Below are 20,855 nucleotides of genomic sequence, written 5' to 3'. Positions count from 1 at the left end.
CCTCCTTCTACCCGCTCATCCATAAAAAAATTTAGTTTTGAAAATACCACACAAGCTTCATGTGGTTTCATGTATGTGTATCTGTGAGTGTGGGTTTTTGTGAGGGGGTTCAGTGCAGGAGGAGGGGTCTCTCAGCATACCTGAATAATACCTTCTTTGTGAGCTTCAGCTCTATAAAGTCCCTCGCAGACCCTTCCTACCCTTGTACACCTCGACCTTCAGTGCGGCTACATACCTTCATCCATCCACCACCAACCCACCTAACGCAGCCATGAGAGCCAGGATGAGAGTTGCACTGCTGTTTCTGGCAGCCGCTGTTTGGGTGGCAAGTGCTCAGACCAACAACAGCAGCAACGTCAAGCAGCAGCAGCAGCAGCAGCAGCAGGAGAAGCAGCAAGAGAAACAGCAACAGCAACAGCTTCAACAGCAGCAGCAGCAGCAACAGCAGCAGCAGCAACAACGCAGCGTCTGGGATGAGCCCATCAGGTTCACCAGTAAGAGCAAGGACACCTGCACCATGGTGGTGTCTGGAGCCGGGGACTATACTCGCCTGCGTGTCTCCTGCAAAGGTCCGAGCCAGGGTCAGACCCCCGGACGCTCCTACTACTGCGACTTCCAGGGCAAACCCAACCTGTGCCGCGCCTACAACCTCAACCCTCGCCACTTCTTCACCCAGGTGATGTGGGACATGAGGAAGCTGAGCCACGCCTGCCAGGGACCCAAAATCTACCGCCCAGCGATGTGCAAGAAATACCCCGAAGAGGCCCAGATTACCTTCCTGGCCTCCTGGCCCAAGACCACCACACCCAAGCCCTCCAAGCCTGTGCAGGAGCCACGTAAGCCTGTGGTGCCCGCCCCGAACAAACCAGTAACCACCCCTAACAAACCAGTCACCACCCCGAACAAACCAGTCACCACCCCGAACAAACCAGTCACCACCCCGAACAAACCAGTCACCACCCCGAACAAACCAGTCACTACTCCCAAATCAGTCAAGCCCAATCAGCAGCCCGCTAAGCCCCAGCCAGGCAAGGGCCCATCCCAGCCCAAGAAAGCTGCCCCCAAGCCTGGGAAGACCACTACCCGTCCCACAGAGCAGACCGACGCAAAATCCTCCCGCATCGCCAACGAGTATTGCTGGAAGAGCTTCCACGGCGTCTGCACCTACTTCATCAGCTGGTTCCAGAACTGAGGTGATACTGCAGGTGAGTCAGAATTTAAGATAGAGATAGAGAGATTCTGTAAGAGATAGCATGAAAAAGTAAGGTCTAAAAGAGAGTGATAGATAAACATGCATAGATGTTTTGCTTGTATAAATCTAACTGGGAACCAATGCAAAACTAGAAATCATCAGTAGTAGTAGAAGTGATCAAGTGTAAAATAAGAGCAAGTGGAACATTGTACTTGCATTCACAAGGGAAATAAACAAAATGTTCTCCCTTGTTTCAGGTTGGAAACAGCAGCGTCAGATCTCTTCTCGACTATCTTCGACCTCTCCAAGATCTGTGCAGGATCCTCTGAAGTGATTTTGTTGCCTCGTGAGGTCCGACTCACCACACAGGAGCATCTCACGGCTGAGCCACAAACACTCGACCTACACCTGTGTACGGTTAGAGAATGACTGCTTGTATGTATTTTTTTAAATCAAATTGTAAAACACACAGCAAGGCAAAAAGGTAAAATATGGCAGGCATGTGATTCTGTTTGTAAATGATGTAAAATCGTGTCATGTAAATGTTCCAACATGTGAAGAGAATAAAGTCAGTTGGGAGACATCTCTGTTTCTGTGTCGCTGTGTTTAAACTGGTTTTCACACACACTCTTTCAAAGGAGTCCTTGTTTCTCTCCATCGCCGTCTGTAACAACATGTCTGCAGCCTGAGTGAGGAAGTTGTTAGAGCGCAGACGGCAGTGCAGATAATACACAGGGTGCCTGAGCAGAGCTAAACACGTCTTTGTATGAGCCGATGAATTGAGTCTTAAGAGCGACCGTGTGCAGGAACAGAGGAGGTCTGTGTGAGAGGAAACCAGTGAGGCTGCAGCTCCGGTGCTGTTAACACAAACACACACAGTGATAATGATGAGGCTCACCTTTCACAGTGAGAGTAGCTGCTTTGTATGGTAAATCAACTATATAACATAAATTGGTACCACTTTACAATAAGACTACCCTTATAAAGGATTCATAAAGGGTTTATAATTAGGAATTAGGTTGTAAACACTTTATTCATCTTTAAGAATCATTTATAAACCAGTTCTAACATACATCAACACAGGCTCACTATTTGGCAAGATGACTAAGCCTTATATTGGCTACTTAGAGAGAATCAACTCAGTGAACAACAGATACTAAGGATGCTGGCTGATGAAGAACACAAAGTAAGCTAGGTAGCCAATATAAGACTTAGCAGTACAGATACATGTGGGCTCACTATTTGGCAAGCAACCGGTCACAGTTGCCCTGTTTATCTCATGTCTTATAAAAGCTTATTAATGATTTATAAAGTGTTCACAACCTAATTAATAAATGAATTACAAACTATTCGTAAACCCTTTATAAGGGTAGTTTTATTGTAAAGTAGTACCCATAAATTCTAGTGGTGAAAGAAGCACTCAAATCCTTAACTTAATTGAAAACAATGTAACAGTAAAATAACTGTAACAGTTCTGCATTCACACTCCCATATAGTTAGCATACAGATGTGTTAGCAGTAAAATGAAGGTATTAAAATAATTTGTTCTGTAGAAAGGTGGACATCAATACATAAACAACATTTGACTGTTGTTGCTGATCAGGGTGGAGCTCATTTTAATTTACCGTCATGTGTGGCAGTCCAGTGGTTCCAGACCTAAAGGGTTAAGATACATTTGGGGTGGTTGTGAGATAAGCCTGAAAAATATGGTAAAAAACTATATTCTATAATTTAACTTAAATCTTTAGTTGAGAAATAATACATTGTATTACCTATTGAACCATTGAACAGTAATTTAAATTAAACCACGTGATGAATTTGAATGGAAAAAGTCATGACCTCTGAAATATGACACTTTTATGAATGGCACTTTTGCAAATGGCTACAAACAACTGTAACCACTGGTTTAATCTTTAACAATGTGTTGTATGTTATATGATTTTAGTGTTAAATATTAATCTGGAAAGTAATGTAACAAGGTGAAAAATCGTTTTTTATGGAAGTATAAAAATAGTTAAAAAGGAAAAACTCAAGTACAAGTACCTTAAGAATGATACTTCAGTAGTATGCGAGTAAATGTAATTCCACAACTATTCAAATGTATCGCCTTTTATTGTGTAATGGTAAAGAGGCTGCTGAACCAATATCAGCCACAAGATGGGGATGCTGAATGCAGAGTGTACACACACACACACACACACACACACACACACACACACACACACACACACACACACACACACACACACACACACACACACACACACACACACACACACACACACACACACCTGCTACTGTTTACTTGCAGTAAGTCCTGCACTGCTGCTTCTGACACAGTGACTCAGTGATCATTTTCTGTAACTTGTGATATTTTGGGACTCGTGCCCATATCAAACTCTATATAGCTCTGTCCTTTATCACCATGATGTCTTTGTTCAGTCAGCAGTGTGAGCTGAAACATGAACACAGGGTGGGGTGGATCCATTCATTTACCTCTCTGTTGTAAGTGATTCAACAGCACAACATCAAAAACACCTTTATAGTTTATGCTATAAAACATAAAGTTATACATGTATAACAGCTCTTTTATTTAATGTTAATAAACTAAGAGCAATCTAGAAATGTATATGTTTGTATTGTGGCTTTGTTTTGTTGAATGGAAAATTATTCGAGGCTCTTTTTACATGATGCCACTTTCTTGCAACATACTTTTATTAATATGGAAGTTGTTTTTGATGGGATTAGTTTTGTGTCATAAAGATAAAGAAACACTTTCTCAGAATCAAGCAAAACTAAGAGTTTAAGAGAAAAAAAACTGAGTCAAGCAAAATAAAATGTATTTCAAAAATAAAACTATAAGTTGCAAAGAAATCATTTGTTTTAACATATCTTTTTGTTTGCAGTTCTTTCTCAATGATCAGACTTTTTTTTTTTTCCGATTCTGACACAAACGTCCCAAGTGGGCGGGACTTTCAGAGGTGCGTCCCCATTGGCTACTCAGTTTTTGACTGACAGCCCATTACACCACAGATCATACAGTGCACCAAACTCCGGAGTCCACTCGGCCACGTTTGTGTTGGTGTGTCCTTCTGGGGAGTTTTCATGAAAATATCGGACTTATCTTATGGATTGCTATGCATTATACTTGTGTTGTGTAGTTTATACTTTATTCCAACTTTAAATATTTGTAATACCTGAACTGAACACCTGAACACACTGCTGCAGTAAAATAATTTCCCAATTTGCGATTGATAAAGTGTCTGTCTGTCTGTCTATCTATTTATTTTATAGATAAAAAAAACACATCTATGTATTTTCAAGCTTAAGGTGATACACAATATAAACTGTATACTGTTAATTTTTCAAAGACATGTTACATTTCAAAAGCATATATTGCTATGTTTAGGACAAACAATTAAAGACTGCTTTAATTTAACAAATGCTATCATATAAAAGTGTCAGATTTGTTTTATTTAACAGAGCAGACCTAGGTTGCATACCAACACAATTAGGAACATGCTCACATCTTACTATGTTGGTCTGAAGAGCTGAAGCATTCATACCATAGAGATTCATACACAATGGATAAAAACTGTGTTGTCTCATTCTCACATTCATGTGAGAAAATGATATACATTTAGCATTACAAATTCGACATACTATTCCTAGCCTGAGGAAGATATGAATAATCAACAGATTTGAATGGAATCTCTCAAATTTTCATGTAGAATAATAAGCAGGAGTGTCAAACTCAATTTAATCGCGGGCCACATTCGCATAAAGGTTGCACTCAAAGGGCCGGTTGTAACTATATAATATATATATATATATATATAAAATAATGTATTGTATTTAGGGCTGTCAGTCGATTAAAATATTTAATCGCGATTAATCGCATGATTGTCCATAGTTAATCGCGATTAATCGCACATTTTTTATCTGTTCTAAATGTAACTTAGAGGAATATTTGTCAAGTTTTTAATACTGTTATCAACATATGAGTGGACAAATATGCTTTATGCTAATGTTTATTATCATTTGAACAATGACAAATATTCTCATGAATATTAAACACAACAACCTCTGAACATTACAAATATTCGCCTCAATTCAACCTGGAACCTCTCTCATACAATAATACAATACAAATGGTGTGTGGGTGTGTGTATGTGTGTGTGTGTGTGTGTGTGTGTGTGTGTGTGTGTGTGTGTGTGTGTGTGTGTGTGTGTGTGTGTGTGTGTGTGTGTGTGTGTGTGTGTGTGTGTGTGTGTGTGTGTGTGATGGATTGTTGGCGCTATGTGCAACTCAAGGCATATGCTCGAACGAGAGCTGCGTGGACGCTGCAATCATGTTGCGCACTATCCGTGCTGAGTGTGCTGACTTTTCGTACAATGTCCCACTGTCTGGCTGCCTGCATAAAGTCAAGTGCTCGGCGCAGTTGTGGCGAAATGTCGCTCCTCTGTTTTCATTTAAACAGCTCCTTCTATCCATTAGCGCAGCTAGCTAGCACCAGATGCTAACAACAACAATGCACGTAAGGTCTCTCTCTCGCTCGCTCGTGCCACACACACACCCTCCCGGTCCTCCCAATAGCCAGTCGGTGCCTGCCGGTGAGCGTGGAAGTGTGGTCTGCCACAAGCGGGTGGCAGGAGCGGGGCTGTCAGCATCAGCGGGGCTGTCAGCATCAGCGGGGCTGTCAGCATCAGCTTGTAGATGGTATTTTAAACTCGATGCACTCTGAAACTACGGGGCGGCCGAGGAAAAAAAATACACATGCGTTAATCGCGTTAAAATAATTAGTGGCGTTAATTTTTTTTTGCGTTAACGCGTTATTAACGCGTTAACTTGACAGCCCTAATTGTATTACATTATTGCCTCTGAATTGAATTATTATCGGATAGGATAATAACTTAGTAATTAATTACGTCTGAAAGCAGAAGTCCTGGGCAAATCATTGCAAGTCTCTTCAGTGCGCATGTCACAAAACGAGATGCATTGTGGGACATGTAGTTTATGGGCAACCTGCTTCTGTAAAGTGGCATGTAACCTTATGATGAACGTATTATATTCTTTGCAAGCTCTTGCGGGGCCACATAAAATAAAGTCGCGGGCCAGATTTGGCCCCCGGGCCTTGAGTTTGAGACCCCTGCCCTAAAGGGACATGACATTTTTTGTTTTAAAACAGAGAGAGAGAGAGAGAGAAAAAAAAAATAAGGATAACGGGTTAGTATCTCGTGCGCACGAGAACGTTTATTGTGCTCACGAGTAGGGATGGGTATCGTTAAGGTTGTAATGGTACTATACTTTTATCGATACCGCTTATCGGTCCGGTCTTTTAACGGTACTCTTATCGGTTCTTTTGGAGAAAAAAAAAAGGTAAACTTACTAAACAAATTGTGAACAAAACTAACATTGCTTTTTATTTAAATTAAATACATAATAGTTCACATCAAAAGAAACAACAATGTAAAACATTGTTGTTTTAAACAAATCATATTAAATAATCTGATGACAGAATTGTAAACAGAATAGCTGAAACTTTAACAAAATAAATAACTCAGTTACCTCTAATCATTAACCCATGTTTGTATAATTGAGTTAACTCCGTGTGTTGCTGCTAGCATACATAACACCTGACGTGGAAACGTTACTCGTGGATGGGGCTACAGAGCTTCTAGAAAGACAGTCGAACCCGGTGCATTCCTCCGTCTGAATGTGGAGCACTTTTGCTAAATGTTTAGACAAATTGCTCGTGTTACCGCCCTTACATGCTAAACTCTTATTGCACTTTTGGCAACGAGCATTGTCCACATTGAGACGGGTAAAGTTTAACCACACATTGGAGCGCTTTTCTCCGCCATCTCCTCCGTGTGTGTGTTGCTGTATGTAGCAGCCGCGTGTGTGTAAACTGCCCCGCCCCCTCGCAAGCAGGCGGGGGAGAGATCGAAAATACTAAAAATAATCATGGACGCATTTTGCAGTCTTTTTGCGTATTAGAAACGGAGTTGGCGACACTAAAACTGCAATATAATGTTTGTGTAGCAATAATAAATAATGACATATTTTTTAGATGTCTCCAGTACCGATAAAAAGACCGATAACGTCGGAGCTTAACGGTACCATGGTCTTTAATAATTCAGCACCGGAGCCGGTTTAACACCGGGGCTCTTTTTTTTTTTTTAAACAAAGAAAAAAGACTTATAGTTTACATGATTGCAATTTATAGTTTTATTTTTTTAATGAATTTTATTTTGCTTGACTCAGTTCTTTTTTCTCTTGAACTCTTAGTTTTACTTGATTCTGAGAAAGTGTTGCTTTATCTTTATGACACAAAACTAATCCCATAGTTTGGCCATAACATCCTACAATAATCCAAACACGAGATTGTTATAAATATATCATAATAATAATGTATCAGACTTGTAGTCTAGTTTATGCGGAGTAAAAAAAGACACCATGTGGACAAAGGACAACATGTAAAACAAAGACAGAAATGAATACATAGTAAGTCGACACAGTTTTTCAGTGATTGTTGTAACAGCCTGCACGGTGAAATAAGAAGAAGACATCCTCTGACTGACTTCATAAAGAAGCTCACTGAGTTAATGTCAGGATATCAAAGGAGGAACCACATGAAGAGTTTATGGGGAGAGAGGGAGCAGACATCTGGTAAATGTGTTACCTTTGATAGATAACTGAGTTTAAAACAACAGGGTCAACAATCTGGTCAATGTCAGTTATGATGTGCGTAATCAGTTTATTTAATTAAAACCGTTTACAGACTGAGACCTAAAAAAAAAACTAAACCAAACACACTGTTTAAAAGCCAGAATTGCATTTCAGCAATAATTATAACTTTTGATGTATTTAGTGTTTAAAAAGTGGGGTTTATTTTCACTATACTGCAGGTTATTTGCAATATAATTACAGTTGAGTAGATTTTTTACTTTTAAATGTAGGATTAGAAGTAGCCTATAAAGGAGCAGAAAATGGGAATTAATGGGAAAATATATATTTTTTAAGTAACCTACAGTACTTGAGTAGCCTATAATAACTATCACAAATCTTTCTATGTTTTGCTTTGGTGTTAAGGTAAAGCCACATGGTGGAATTTGAAGGAGATGATCTCCTCGTGGTTGAGTGCAGCAGCGGATTGGTGGAGAGCCAGAGTCGAGCCTCCTAGATTGAGTGTGTGTGAGGTGGGGTTACAATGTGTTCACCAGGCATGTTACAGTTATTAAGAATAAACCCACTCTTATCTGTGCAGACATGCAGTTCCAGCATGCACCAGTCTCTTTGATCTTCAGTTAAACGTTCTGTTTGGATACGCCGGAACAAAACACCAAATAAATACTCCCAAGATTTTCCTCAATGGGGCTGCGTAGCCTACGTCTTTGTGTATGTGTGTGTGTGTGTGTGTGTGTGTGCGTGTGCGTGTGCGTGTGTGTGTGTTGTTGGGCGGGAATAGTGGGCGTGCCGCAGCATCTATTACATTTCTGTATGTATGAAAGCCATGTGAGACCACAGAGAGCCACAAGAAGCAGATTTACGCACAGCAGCACGAGTTATTCTGGGTGAGATCAAGTTGTTTTGTGTTACTTTCATGTTTGCACTTTATGTCTATGTTGTATTACGACCTACTTACTTCCACAGGTGTCTATTAGTTTGCTGCAAGCTCAAAATATCAAATTTAATTGCACCTTTCTATACTGTTTCCCGATTGGCGTAAAACCATTGCTCGCTCGCAAAGAAAAATACATGCATCATTTTTTCTGGATTTTTTTTGGGGGGGAGCAGCCTAAACATTGATATTTAAAAAACATATATTATCATTTTTCATAATTATTGTTTTTCACCAGAACTGAGGCTTTGGACCTTGTTTTAACCATCCTTTCAGATGATAGTGATTTCTAAAATAATGTTGCTTAACAAAAACATTGTCTGTGCTCTCAGGTGATAATCTGTCTAAAAGAGGAAATGTTATTCCTGACGACTGTCGCTCCCTGGCTGCTGTTGGCCTTCCTCGGGCAGCAGGTCTCTCTCTCCTCCGGTGCGCGCAATAAGCACCGAGGAGCAGACAAGACGGTGACCGCAGCCCCGGACAAAGCGCCCAGGAGCGGGGACAAGTCTGCCGCAAACGGCCGGGGAAAGTTCTCCATCAACAACAACATGCAGTGCACGTGGGGGGCCAAAGCAGTCGGGGACGCGGTCAAGCTGTCGGTGAAATGCGAGGACCGGGAGGCGCGCATCAAAGGCGGAGTCACGGATATAAAGTGTGAATACAACGGTAAACCTCAGAGCTGCGCGGGATACAAGTCCAACAACAAGAGCTTCTGGAAACAGGTGGCGCGTGCGTTCAAAAAGCTGCAGGGCAAAGTGTGCAGCGACGAGAGCAAGCTGGTGAGGGCTGGCATTTGTAAGCGCGCGCCCAGGGATGCGCACTTCAAACTGGACATAATGAGCTCTGTCAACCTCACTCAGTCTGGAGAGCCGGAAACTCACTTGCCACCACCGCCGCAGGCTCGCGCCACCGCTGCAGCTCCGGTCAAACCGACCGCATGCACAGCGCGCGTGAACCATCTGAAAACAGCTGAAGAGAACTGCAGCGGCTCGTGGGCCAGCGTGTGCAACTTCTTCCTGACCATGCTGCAGAGCAAGGACTGTTAGATCCGGGTCTCACAGGAGGACAAGATCAGACTGAAGCAGGAGTTACTTTAGGACTCATTGTGCTTTTAAACAGCAGCAACAAGTCTTTCTTTTTTTTAATCAATAATCAGATTTTCTCTCCAATATGCCATGTTTACATGACGCATGTGGATATTATCAGGTGTTTATAAAGTCATTTATAATCGATGAAGAAAGTGCTTTTTCTAAAGTACTGTCTTAAGTCCAATGCTTACTCAGTATGTTCATGTTATGCTACTTTATACTGGACTTCAGATTCAAAATGTTCTGGCAATTTTAGCCTCTTTGAAAATGTTCCTTCAAAACGTCATGAGATTATAACGTGATTGTGTTTAGCTCCACCTTGAGCCATTGCATTAGTAAAAAAAATAATCAAAACATTTGATAAAGATGTAAATACTTTTTATACTTGAGATACAATTTTCTGATGAATTTTTCAATTGTCTTTTTTAATATTTTGTTTTGGCTTTTCAACTTTTCGATGAACCCCTTGCACTCCAAAGATTTGTGACCACTAAACAAACAAAAGTGGAAACAGGCCACAAGTTAATGTTGCTCTGAAATGATTTTTCACCTTGGCTCTTGAGAACATTTGTTTTACTTGAGTATTTGTATGTGTTATTGCTTTTATACAATCTGTTTATCACACAGAACCAAAGTTTGATTATTAGAGCGGTACTTGTATTTCTACCTCTGGTAACCTTTATCAATCAACCATGTAAACACCACTGTATTTGTGCACCAAAATAAATATTTTCTATTTATACAGTGTGTCCTTTTGCCTTAAAGTTTATGAAATGTGACATTTGATGGGGAGACCAAGAGGGACGTGGGTGTTCATATGTTGACAAGGATTGTACATAAAATATGTGTCCTGTTTTGAGTTCAATACAAATCAACTTGTTTAAAAACATTTCTCGAATCAAACACCATTTTAAAATATCAGAGCAGAGATGGATTTTATTCAATCTCTCTTCAAGAAACCAACAATGAGTGTGCAAAACTATAGACAGCAATTATTATGCACAACTTTCTTGTCCAGTTGCTAAGTTCCCAACAAATATTAGTTTTCCTCCTATAAGGAGCCCAGTTGGCCCTTTGTAAGGTAGCTTGCAGTTTGTTTTGGTTTTTTAAATAAAGTGAAATATAAGTTTTACAGTGTTGTAAGTCCTTGTGAGGCAGAAATACAATAAATATACTCATTTATTCTAGTAAATCTTAGATATTTTTGACTTTTGCTATGAGAATTTTTTTTTTTGATTTTCTAAAACAAGACATCTTTGATTTAATGTTGGACTTTTATTTAGGCAGATTAAAGTCTGTGTAAACTACACTTCCATGCCCTCAGGTTAAAGCACCACACATTAATTTTTTTATACACACATGTGGAGTGATTGTACAGGACATCCAAATAAGGCTTGTTCCTCTGGCTTCCTGCAGCAGTCTCTAATTACTTTCTCAGTGACGGCAGACAGCTGCATCAGGAGCAGTTCTAATCGGGGGGAAGAGTGCTATGATCCAGCTGCGAGCACGTGTGTGTGTGTGTGTGTGTGTGTGTGTGTGTGTGTGTGTGTGTGTGTGTGTGTGTGTGTGTGTGTATGTGTGTGTGTGTGTGTGTGTGTGTGTGTGTGTGTGTGTGTGTGTGTGTGTGTGTGTGTGTGTGTGTGTGTGTGTGTGTGTGTGTGTGTGTGTGTGTAATGTGTAATCCCAGAGGTGATTTTATGCTTTCCTGTCTGCTCTTGACCCTCTTCACCTCTGACCTGCTGCTCTTTGTCCCCTCAGACAGACACTTAACAAAAAAGCCGACAGGAGAGAGATTTCCACCTTTTTAACGGAAGTCCGCTCTCTTTAATGGCACAAAAGGGATTTTGTTTTACCGACTCGTTCAGCCAGAGCTCAAGGATGCATTCCAGAAAGGAGGAAGTAGTTAGAGGTTAGAGGTCAAGGGTCAAGAAGGAAATGAGGATACCATCCACAGGTCTGCGCTGTAAGGAGCTGCCTCCTCACCTCTGCTACTCCTCATGTGGGTTCATTTCTTCTTTCTTTGTGATCTTCCCAGTTTTGATCAGAAGAAGATGCACCTGCAGGATACAGAGTGGAGGAACAGCAGAGCTATAAATCAGTTTCAGGGTCAGCTGTTCTTAGCATCCCTCTTCTCTGATAACGTTGTGTAGTTTTACATGTGTAGTCTGAGCAGTTGAGGAAACAATCTCACCACGAGGAACATTTTTGATAATATCATCTTCACCAAAAGCTGGGGTAGGAAGTGTGAATGGAGTTGTGTTTTACACTAAGTCAACTCCTGATTAAAAAGTCACAAGTTAATTCTGAAGCTCATTTTATGGTGAAAAATAAATACTTAAATCTACATTAACACCACATTTAAATGATAACACTAAAATATCTTCAACTTTGAAGTTTATTTGACAAAATATCAAAACATCCAGCAGTTATAGAGCATCATCATCATCATCATCATTCAAGGGGTTGTTTCTAATTGTACCTGATGAAAGTGAGTGCAACATTCACACTCTTAAGGAATACTTCAACCACAAAATTACCATTTTATTTCAATACCTCATGCCTCATACCTTTGTTTCTTTTGAAAAAAACGTCAAAAACGGAGAAAGTTATAGATGCATTGAAATAAATGAAGGCCGTATTTAACAACATCAAATGTATACTAAAATAGTATAAAATAAGTCTAATTTATCCGGTATTAAGCTCACCATTTCCCAAATGCACTGTTTTTTTCTAAAACATTACATTATGTTTAGCATAAACAGTACTCGCATGGATGGTGTGAGAGTGTTGGTGCCAAGTGTTGGTTGAAGGTTGAGCCACTGTGCGCATAATATACACCAAAAACGATTCACTAAATCCACACTCATGCCACCCAAGACCTTTTAGTATGTGAGCTGATTAACGGGGTGTTAAAGTGACTTCCTGTCATTAATTGGACCGTTGATTTTTACACGCTTAAAGGTCAATAATCCAGAAGGATCTGACAAGATCTAGTACAGAGACTGAATTAGTAACATGTTTGCTCAAGATAGTAGGGTGTGTGTGTGTGTGTGTGTGTGTGTGTGTGTGTGTGTGTCTGTGTGGGTGTGTGTGTGTGTGTGTGTGTGTGTGTGTGTGTGTGTGTGTGTGTGTGTGTGTGTGTGTGTGTGTGTGTGTGCGTTTCATAATTGCCTGTCTTTAGTAGGTACATTCTGAGGAATTTTGTTTAGGTAATCCACAGTAACTATAAATCAGCATATCATCAAAACTGTGATGGCCGCACCTGCTGATTAAATGTCAGTACATTTATTTATAATTTACACTTAATGTTAGTCTGAGTCATATAACATTCTCCTTTTCTTTCTACCGTGTTTTGACTACAGACAGATCTCTGCAGGTTAGACATTCAGAGAAAGAAATCCATCTTGCTTTATCAGTAACATTTACTTACAGACCACATTGACAGAAACGATTAATTATTCTTTAAAAATCGAACAACGGCAAAAAACAGAGTAGTGATCTGTTCTACAAATAACTTTCAAGGTTATCTCGATGAAAATCTTTGGTCACAGGCTTCTCCAACAGTGCAACACAATAATACAGAAAAATATAGTGCAGGTAAATATTAAAAAGTAAATACAAAAAAGAAAAATAGTTTAAAAAAAGTGAAATAGTGAAATAAGAGTCTATATGCAAGCTATTGGTGTTTCAGGTGTTTAACAGTCTTATTGCCTGTGGAATGAAACTGTCTCTGAATCTGGTGGTTCAACAATGATCTTGGAGCAAAATGTACTATTTATACAGACCAATTATTTTAAGCAGGTTTGATGGAGTATCTGACGTCTTTACTGTCAAAGGTTTTCCTGTCATCTCTCTTCTGTGCACTTAAAAAAAGCAAACCAATTATTACTCAGCCTACCTATTACTTAATCATGTCATCCTATACTTTCCAAAGCCCTTTCAGAGCCACACAAAACTGTTTTCACATAAAGTGTCCTCATGATGAGTGAGTAAATTGGTGGAGTGCCCTTTAATGTAACATTGTTGTGTATTATGTAAGTACTACAGACTATAAAGAGAAATACTCTCAGTAACCCCCGGTAATATCTTAATGAGTTTTATAAATCCCTGCAGGGAAACACATTATCATCATAATCATCATCTCACCTGAGTCATATTTAAGGTATGCGTCCTCTTCCCACTTGTATCCGTTACAATGGCTGCATGTCTCGTCTCGTTTCTTTTTCCCATGCAGGGCGGTAAAGTTGATTCTTTACAAACTGAACAAATACAAGCTTTTCACTCCTCTGCTCAAAGATTTAAAACAACTTCTTCTAAAAGCCCTTTGATAATCACGGCTTTTAGGTGAAATCTTGATCCCACACACAGCAGATAATTATTTCTATCTGCGGTTCAATCTATCTTGCTCCCAAAGCTTTACAGCTAAATGAAGTGTTGTCCTGATGAATGAAGCAGGTGCAAACAGGTTCATGAGGGGCTTTAGAGTAAAGGTTTGTTTAGTTTATCTTTTTCTAATGCCGACCTTCTTTCAGTTATAGTTTAAGACTTTGATGTCGAAGCTCTTTGGTAGATTTGGGATTACACATGCCAGGAAGGATATCAGATGTGTCCCCTAAAACAGGGCTTAACAGGACTCTGATGCAAGGCGAGGTGACATAATGAAAACGTGCCAGACAAACTCTGAAAGTGGGTACAATTTAAAAAACATGATGTAAATATGGCATTTGTGTTTGTTGCATGTATTAATTTGAAGAAGGCTACAGTCCTTTCATTACATGTTACTTGTTAGACGCTTTTATCCAAAGAGACTTAGTCAATACTGTGGGCAATCCCCAGGAGCAATTTGGGGTGAAGTGTCTTGTCCAGGGACACAACGACATGCTGACTGCAATCACTGCAGTGGGGTTTGAACCCGATCCGAACACATACGCACAACCCACTGCACCACACCGCGCCCCACGCCGCACAATGTTCAACACAAATCTGATGTTTTCAGCATATTTTGCAATATATGTATTTTTTCTTTAATTTGTCAGTTTAAATCCTGCTGTTCCTCTCCATTTCCAATCACCTGGGGCCTCATGTATAACGCCATGCGTATGATTGACGTGGGAAGGTTGCGTAGTAGAAATCCGAAAAATAGGTACATAAATGTTCCGCCATTTTCCGATTCACCGAACATTGCGTACCGGCGAGGAAAGTGCGTACGGCACTCCCTACGCCGGTTTCCCTTTATAAATCACAATCGACTCGAAATGCGGTGCAGCTTTTGCGGGCTTCACGTAATGCCCATATTTGCCTATAAATAGTCAAAGAAACGCCCATTCATTCATTCATTCTGACTGACTTTATGAAGAAGATCGCAGGAAATGACGACAGAACAGCTAAAAAAGACATCTCACACCTTGTCAGATTTTGGTTATTTTGGCGAGGTCGAGATAAATCATATTGTTTGGTGGATGCAGTTTGAAACAGAGTAGCAGCATGGAGCTCGGATCGTCACCTAAATAAATAAATAAGTGGTCCGGAAAAGATTAATGACAAAAAAAATACACATAGGCTAACCTCCTCAGGCGTGTTTGTACCGGGGACAGGAGACCCCCCCTTGATGAGAAACTGTAAGAAATGAATCCCTCCGGAGTGGAGTCATGACGACTGGATCTGAATTATGTTTTTGTAGGCCTATTTGGTGGTTTGTGTCCCAGCTGTCGATCAGCTGTGCGCAGCGTCTCAAGCCTGTGCATCTCAACCCCGCCCCTCCCCGCAGCAACTCTATATCCACCAGTTAAAGGAAATACAACTAATGTGTTGTGTTATATTAGCTGTACAATTTACCACATATGGTGTTCTTAGTTTCCATACCTCCTGTGTTTTACGAGCGACTTATCAAGTCTTGGCAAACGGCATAAAACACGATTAAACATGATATAAAACCTCGTATAGGCATAGGCGGCGCGTGAGGCTCAGGTTTGAGAAGGCTAAATAACTTTTTTTACCTGCCGCTGCCCGCCTCCGGTGTCAGTACCAGATATGTTCGGCCTACCAAATATGTTCGGGTGTATTTCCGTCGCATCCGTCATCCGTCATATCCGTCATATACTCACCTCCCTCTGCTCCCAGCGCTATGCTGCCACACACCGGCCGTCTGCGGAACTGCAGCCGGAGGAACTCGGTACAGCTTGTTATGTGTGAACGATCTAGATCCCTCCGCTTCCCCATAATTACCGCGACCATTTTAACTTTCATGACAGAAATGGAGAGCTTTTATGCTGAGATAAAGCAGTACGTGCTCAATGGTGGTTACCACAATCTCACCATCGCCGCTGAAAAGCATGATAAAAGGAAGGCGTTAATTCGGAGGGCATCCAAACAATACCTGATCAAAGGTAAGTAACAGAATAAGACCATGGTTAAGTCACGAACATACGTTTTTATTATGAGGTATAAACCCCCTGTACATGTGACATCATCACATCCCTTTACTTATAGGGATCAATAAAGTATATATCTATCTATCTATTTATCTAATGGTGTTTTTTGGTGCAAAAGTGATCATACCTCTAATGGTTTATCATATTGCAATTCCAACATTTTTCAGTAAATCGCAAGGACTCCACAGCTTGTTTCTCCTTTTTCTTTTTATACACACTTTACATTACTGTAGTTGTTACGTCTAAACCACATTTGCCACTGGATTTCTTGAACAGCTTTTAGTCATAATGTCATCTCTACACATGTCTAAATGATTGTTTTGTTGTTCCTGTTGTGCCAGCTGGAGATTTGTACTACACATACAAGGACAATGAGAGGATGGTTGTGTGCACCAAGGACCAAATTATCAATGTCCTGAAGGAGTGCCATGATAACCTGGGTTCCGGAGGTCATGCAGGGAGAAGGCGCACCACCGAGAAGGTTTTGGCAACGTACCACTGGTCCACTATGCGGGAGGACGTGAAGAAATGGGTGGGAGTTTTTGACTGACTGACTGATTATTGATCTACAGAAATGTGTTGTATGTGTACATTGAAACAGAGTGAGACATGTGTGGATCTCATTGGCCCACTTCCCTCCACTGCTAAGGGCAAAAGGTACTATCATGATGGGCTGAAGCATGTGTAACCTCCTTTAAAGGTTCTAAACGTGAAGAATCTGGTTTAAAAAGAAAGGAAATCATTTACAGTGATTCTGTATGTATTTACAACATTCTGCATTTTATATTGCAGATACATTCTAACAGCGACTGATCTGTTCACGAAGTGGGTGGTAGCAAAAACGCTCTACCACAAAACAGCTGTTGAGGTCTCAAAAAAGATTGTAAATATTCTTCTCGATTTCGGTCTTGTCGAGAAGATCATTACCGACCAAGGACGGGAATTTGTCAATGAGGTACAATAATCTATCTAATACAGTGTATGTGTTATGTGTAACAATGTAATACGATTTTTCAGGTAATTTGGTAATTGGTGTACACTAAACCATCTGCAGGTCAACCGTGGTGTTTTTGATGCACTGGGTGTAAAACACTGCATCACTTCAGCGTACCATCCCCAGTGCAATGGCCAAGATGAGCGTACAAACCAAAACATAAAAAAAGCACTTGCAAAGTACTGTGGAGAGGACCAGAATGACTGGGATTTACATCTGAGGGGCATTGTGGCGAGCATTAACACCTCAAAGCAGGTACAATGTTGTAACAAATGCAGATGGAAACAATACTCAACAGAGATACTAAAAGGAATTTTTATGCTTTCAGAGGTCAACCAAGTGCACGCCCTATTTTGCCCAGTTTGGGAGGCACCCTCGCGTCCCGGGTGTTATAAATGCTACAGTCAATGACAGGGATGATACCTCTGTTTTGGTGCCTGCTGATGAGGCAGAACAGCAGCTTGAGGCAAAGGCTGCAACCATTGCAGATTTGCACTCGAAGGTGAGAATAAAATGGCAATATTTAAAACATAATAACTCCTAAAAAATGCAAGCGTATGTTAAGGACTGTAAATGATAACTGTTACATATCTTTCTCAGATTTACCAGAACATCCAAATAGCACAACAGAGACAGAAAATCTCTTTTGAAAAACGCAAGGGAAAGAATGTGAAATCTTTCCTGATTAACGTTGGAGATGAGGTCCTAAGAGCGAATAAGAGGAAGGAGGGCCGAAAAGGTGGAAAACTGGAGTGCAACTGGTTTGGCCCTTATGTGGTTTCCTCAATCACCAACAAGGGTGTGGCAACCCTGTTGAGCTCAACAGGAGCTCAGCTGAGACAGAGTGTGAATGTGTCTCAGCTGAAGCCCTTTATCAGGCCTATGTTGAGAGGTATTTTGATTATCAATACAAGGACACATTTTAGGTATACTTCATGTGTGGTACTTCAATAATACTGTTTATTTTGTGTCTATCTAATAACAGCTGAACCGAAGTTGGATTCGGAGGGGTCAGTTGCTGACCACCAGTATGCCCTCTCTGGTGCGAAATACGCAAAGGATCTACATCCGATTCAAGACAAGCTGGTAGATATATGTTTACTTCATGCACAGTGATGGAGGTGCATTGTTTTGATTTTAATTTTTCTATGTTTTCTATTGGCTTGAAGTATGTTTTGCAATCTGTTATTTGCAGCTCAGCTATGTGCTAGACCACAATAGGCCTGGAGCAGAGGTCATTGTGAAGGAGGGTGATGTGTGCCTGACCAGAGAGGACTTTTGGAGCCTGGGTCTTCCTCAGTGCATGGAGTCAAATGTAGGTATACTTGAGCTTTCCTCCCAACTTCATCTTGTCTCAAATAAATGGCACAGGTAACTTACTGTTGTTACTGTTTCAGATTGGAAACACGTGCCTGAAGATGGTACAAGAAGCCACCCAAAGACATGTACGGTTTTCAACAGACATCATTGGCCTGCTTTTTTCTTTTGAATAACACATATTTTCTAAATAGCTGTTTAGTGGTGAAACTCCAATCTCGTGAAGTGTGGTTGTCTCTTGTTGTTGAACATACTTCTATGAAGATTTCATTTTTTTTGAAAAACTATCAATATAGGGCAAAGATATATACATCGTGGATATGTATGTGGTTCCTACCTGGAAGTCCAAAACAGCTGACGTGTTGGCCAGTTTTCCAGTAAGTTCCTGTTGCTTGAGACCTATGTTTCTTGAAATTGATATACAGCAACTTAAAATCCCTTGTTTAAAATACTAGGCTGACCAATTGGCCACCAAGGACATGGTTTTCATCCCTGCCTGGAGTCGGCAGCAAGGAAAGGCAGATCACTATTTGCTTTGCGTGAGTCTGTTCCAAATGATCTCACCAGCATGTACAAAATGAACATAAGTTGTGCTGTGTGGTTTTCTTCTGGTGTTTGATTATGTCTAATTTCAGCTATTTTGTCAATGGTTGACAGGTGATCAAGCCAGCAAAGAGAGAGTTATATTTGCTCGACCCTCTTAAGCCAGATGGCTTTGGGGACAATTCCTACAAGGACATATTTAGGTTTTTGTAACATGATTACCCCCTCACCGTTCTGTGGCTTGTATGGGAGTTCTAAATAGTTTATAGTATTCTAATACTGCAGTAACCATCTTGTAGACCAGGGGTCTGAATCTGATCAAATTCATTTATAATATATCTCCATTTCCACAAAGTCTGGAGTGTCCTTAGTGGAACCAAAAGAAAAAGAGTCTGCAACAGGATGCTATGAATTATAATATTCATTTTGTTATAAGCCTTGTTCAAAGGTTGTTTTCAAGTTCAGCTTTGTTCAGCGGCTGGTAAACGTATTTTTGTTTGTTTTATTTTAGCCCCGTTCAGTGGCTTTCATAACTTTCCTCTTTTAAGGCATGCAATAGTTCAATGTAAGGAAATCCAAAAACATGAATTATATTGTGTATAGCGTTCCTTCACCAAATCAATTCCCATGTCTTATCATTTCTTTTGACAGTGACCTAGCGCACCGCATTGCTCCAGGTCAGTGGACAGTAAAGTTCGGCAGAGACGTCAAGGTACATTTCTCCACCATCTCATACACCTGCTTTCACATGTCTTTATTTTCCATTTGACCATGAACATCACTGTTATATTCCAAATTCTTACAGGGTTAGCCTCACCAAACCACGGGCAATGACTGTGGTGTCTTCATACTGATGGTAAATTCCTCCCTTGACACTTTTTTTTAAGGGGTTTTGTTAGTTTTTGAAACTCATAACTTAACAGATCTTTATCCTTTCACAGTATGCACTCAACTTCAGCACAGATGCTCTACTTTGGTTTACCGAGGTCAGTATTTATCCTCTGAGTTAGTATTTCAGGGGGAAGAGGGGGCTAACATTGAGTAGACAAATGATGAGGTTCCATTCATTTTCAACTTTATTATTGTTACATTTTCTTTTAGCGGGACATAGCACAGATCCGGAAATGGTGGTGCATTATGCTCATGGAACGGTACCAGATTGAAGGGTAAATCATACATTTTAAATGTTACTTTATAGACAACAGTTTCTTTGACACTGATTTACATTTTCATCCTGATATTATGTGATTTTTATAGCCACGGACAGATCCAGATTATTTAACACATGCATACATATTGATAATTGTATACACATGTAATTAAACAATCACATGACCCACACCTTATATTTTCCTTCAAAGGTCCAGTTTCAAAAGTCCGACATGTGCTTCATATTGAAGGTAATATCTTTTCAGTGAAGCAGTAACTGTTTTTTGTTTAAAAAACGACCTGTGATCACGGCAGAATTTCCAACTATTATGTCTCACTGCTTTTTTTAACTTTATTGATAGCTGTTTTTTACCTCAAGGAGAAGAATAACAAAACATAAGAAAAATGTGTGTGATATATTCAACATTAATATTAAAAATGTGTCTTTTTGCTACCTGAAGCCCAAAGAATCTTGGTATTTCGATTGTGCTGGCAACAGTCTAGTCAATGTGTTGTT

The 20,855-nt window shown here is 40.3% G+C and overlaps 2 protein-coding genes and 1 long non-coding RNA gene across 3 annotated transcripts; all 3 read left to right on the top strand.

Annotated features, from left to right (window-relative positions):
* The first annotated feature begins 222 nt into the window (after positions 1-222).
* LOC117556227 (fibroblast growth factor-binding protein 2-like) lies at positions 223-1,775 on the top strand. Its single transcript, XM_034231522.1, has 2 exons — positions 223-1,205; positions 1,450-1,775. The coding sequence occupies exon 1, from the start codon at positions 272-274 to the stop codon at positions 1,190-1,192; it is 921 nt and encodes a 306-aa protein (XP_034087413.1). The 5' UTR covers positions 223-271; the 3' UTR covers positions 1,193-1,205; positions 1,450-1,775.
* Positions 1,776-8,707: 6,932 nt separating this feature from the next.
* On the top strand, positions 8,708-10,644 carry LOC117556197 (fibroblast growth factor-binding protein 1-like). The gene is made up of 2 exons (XM_034231479.1): positions 8,708-8,769; positions 9,149-10,644. The coding sequence occupies exon 2, from the start codon at positions 9,173-9,175 to the stop codon at positions 9,860-9,862; it is 690 nt and encodes a 229-aa protein (XP_034087370.1). The 5' UTR covers positions 8,708-8,769; positions 9,149-9,172; the 3' UTR covers positions 9,863-10,644.
* Positions 10,645-16,806: 6,162 nt separating this feature from the next.
* LOC117556069 lies at positions 16,807-17,453 on the top strand. Its single transcript, XR_004570492.1, has 3 exons — positions 16,807-16,867; positions 17,128-17,290; positions 17,390-17,453. It is a non-coding gene; the product is annotated as an uncharacterized LOC117556069 (long non-coding RNA).
* The last annotated feature ends 3,402 nt before the right edge of the window (positions 17,454-20,855 follow it).

Source organism: Gymnodraco acuticeps, unplaced genomic scaffold (assembly GCF_902827175.1).
Source record: "Gymnodraco acuticeps unplaced genomic scaffold, fGymAcu1.1, whole genome shotgun sequence".
NCBI classification, from domain to species: Eukaryota; Metazoa; Chordata; class Actinopteri; order Perciformes; family Bathydraconidae; genus Gymnodraco; species Gymnodraco acuticeps.
The sequence above is the reverse complement of the archived record's forward strand: the minus strand, read 5'-3'. Positions and strand labels throughout refer to the sequence as shown.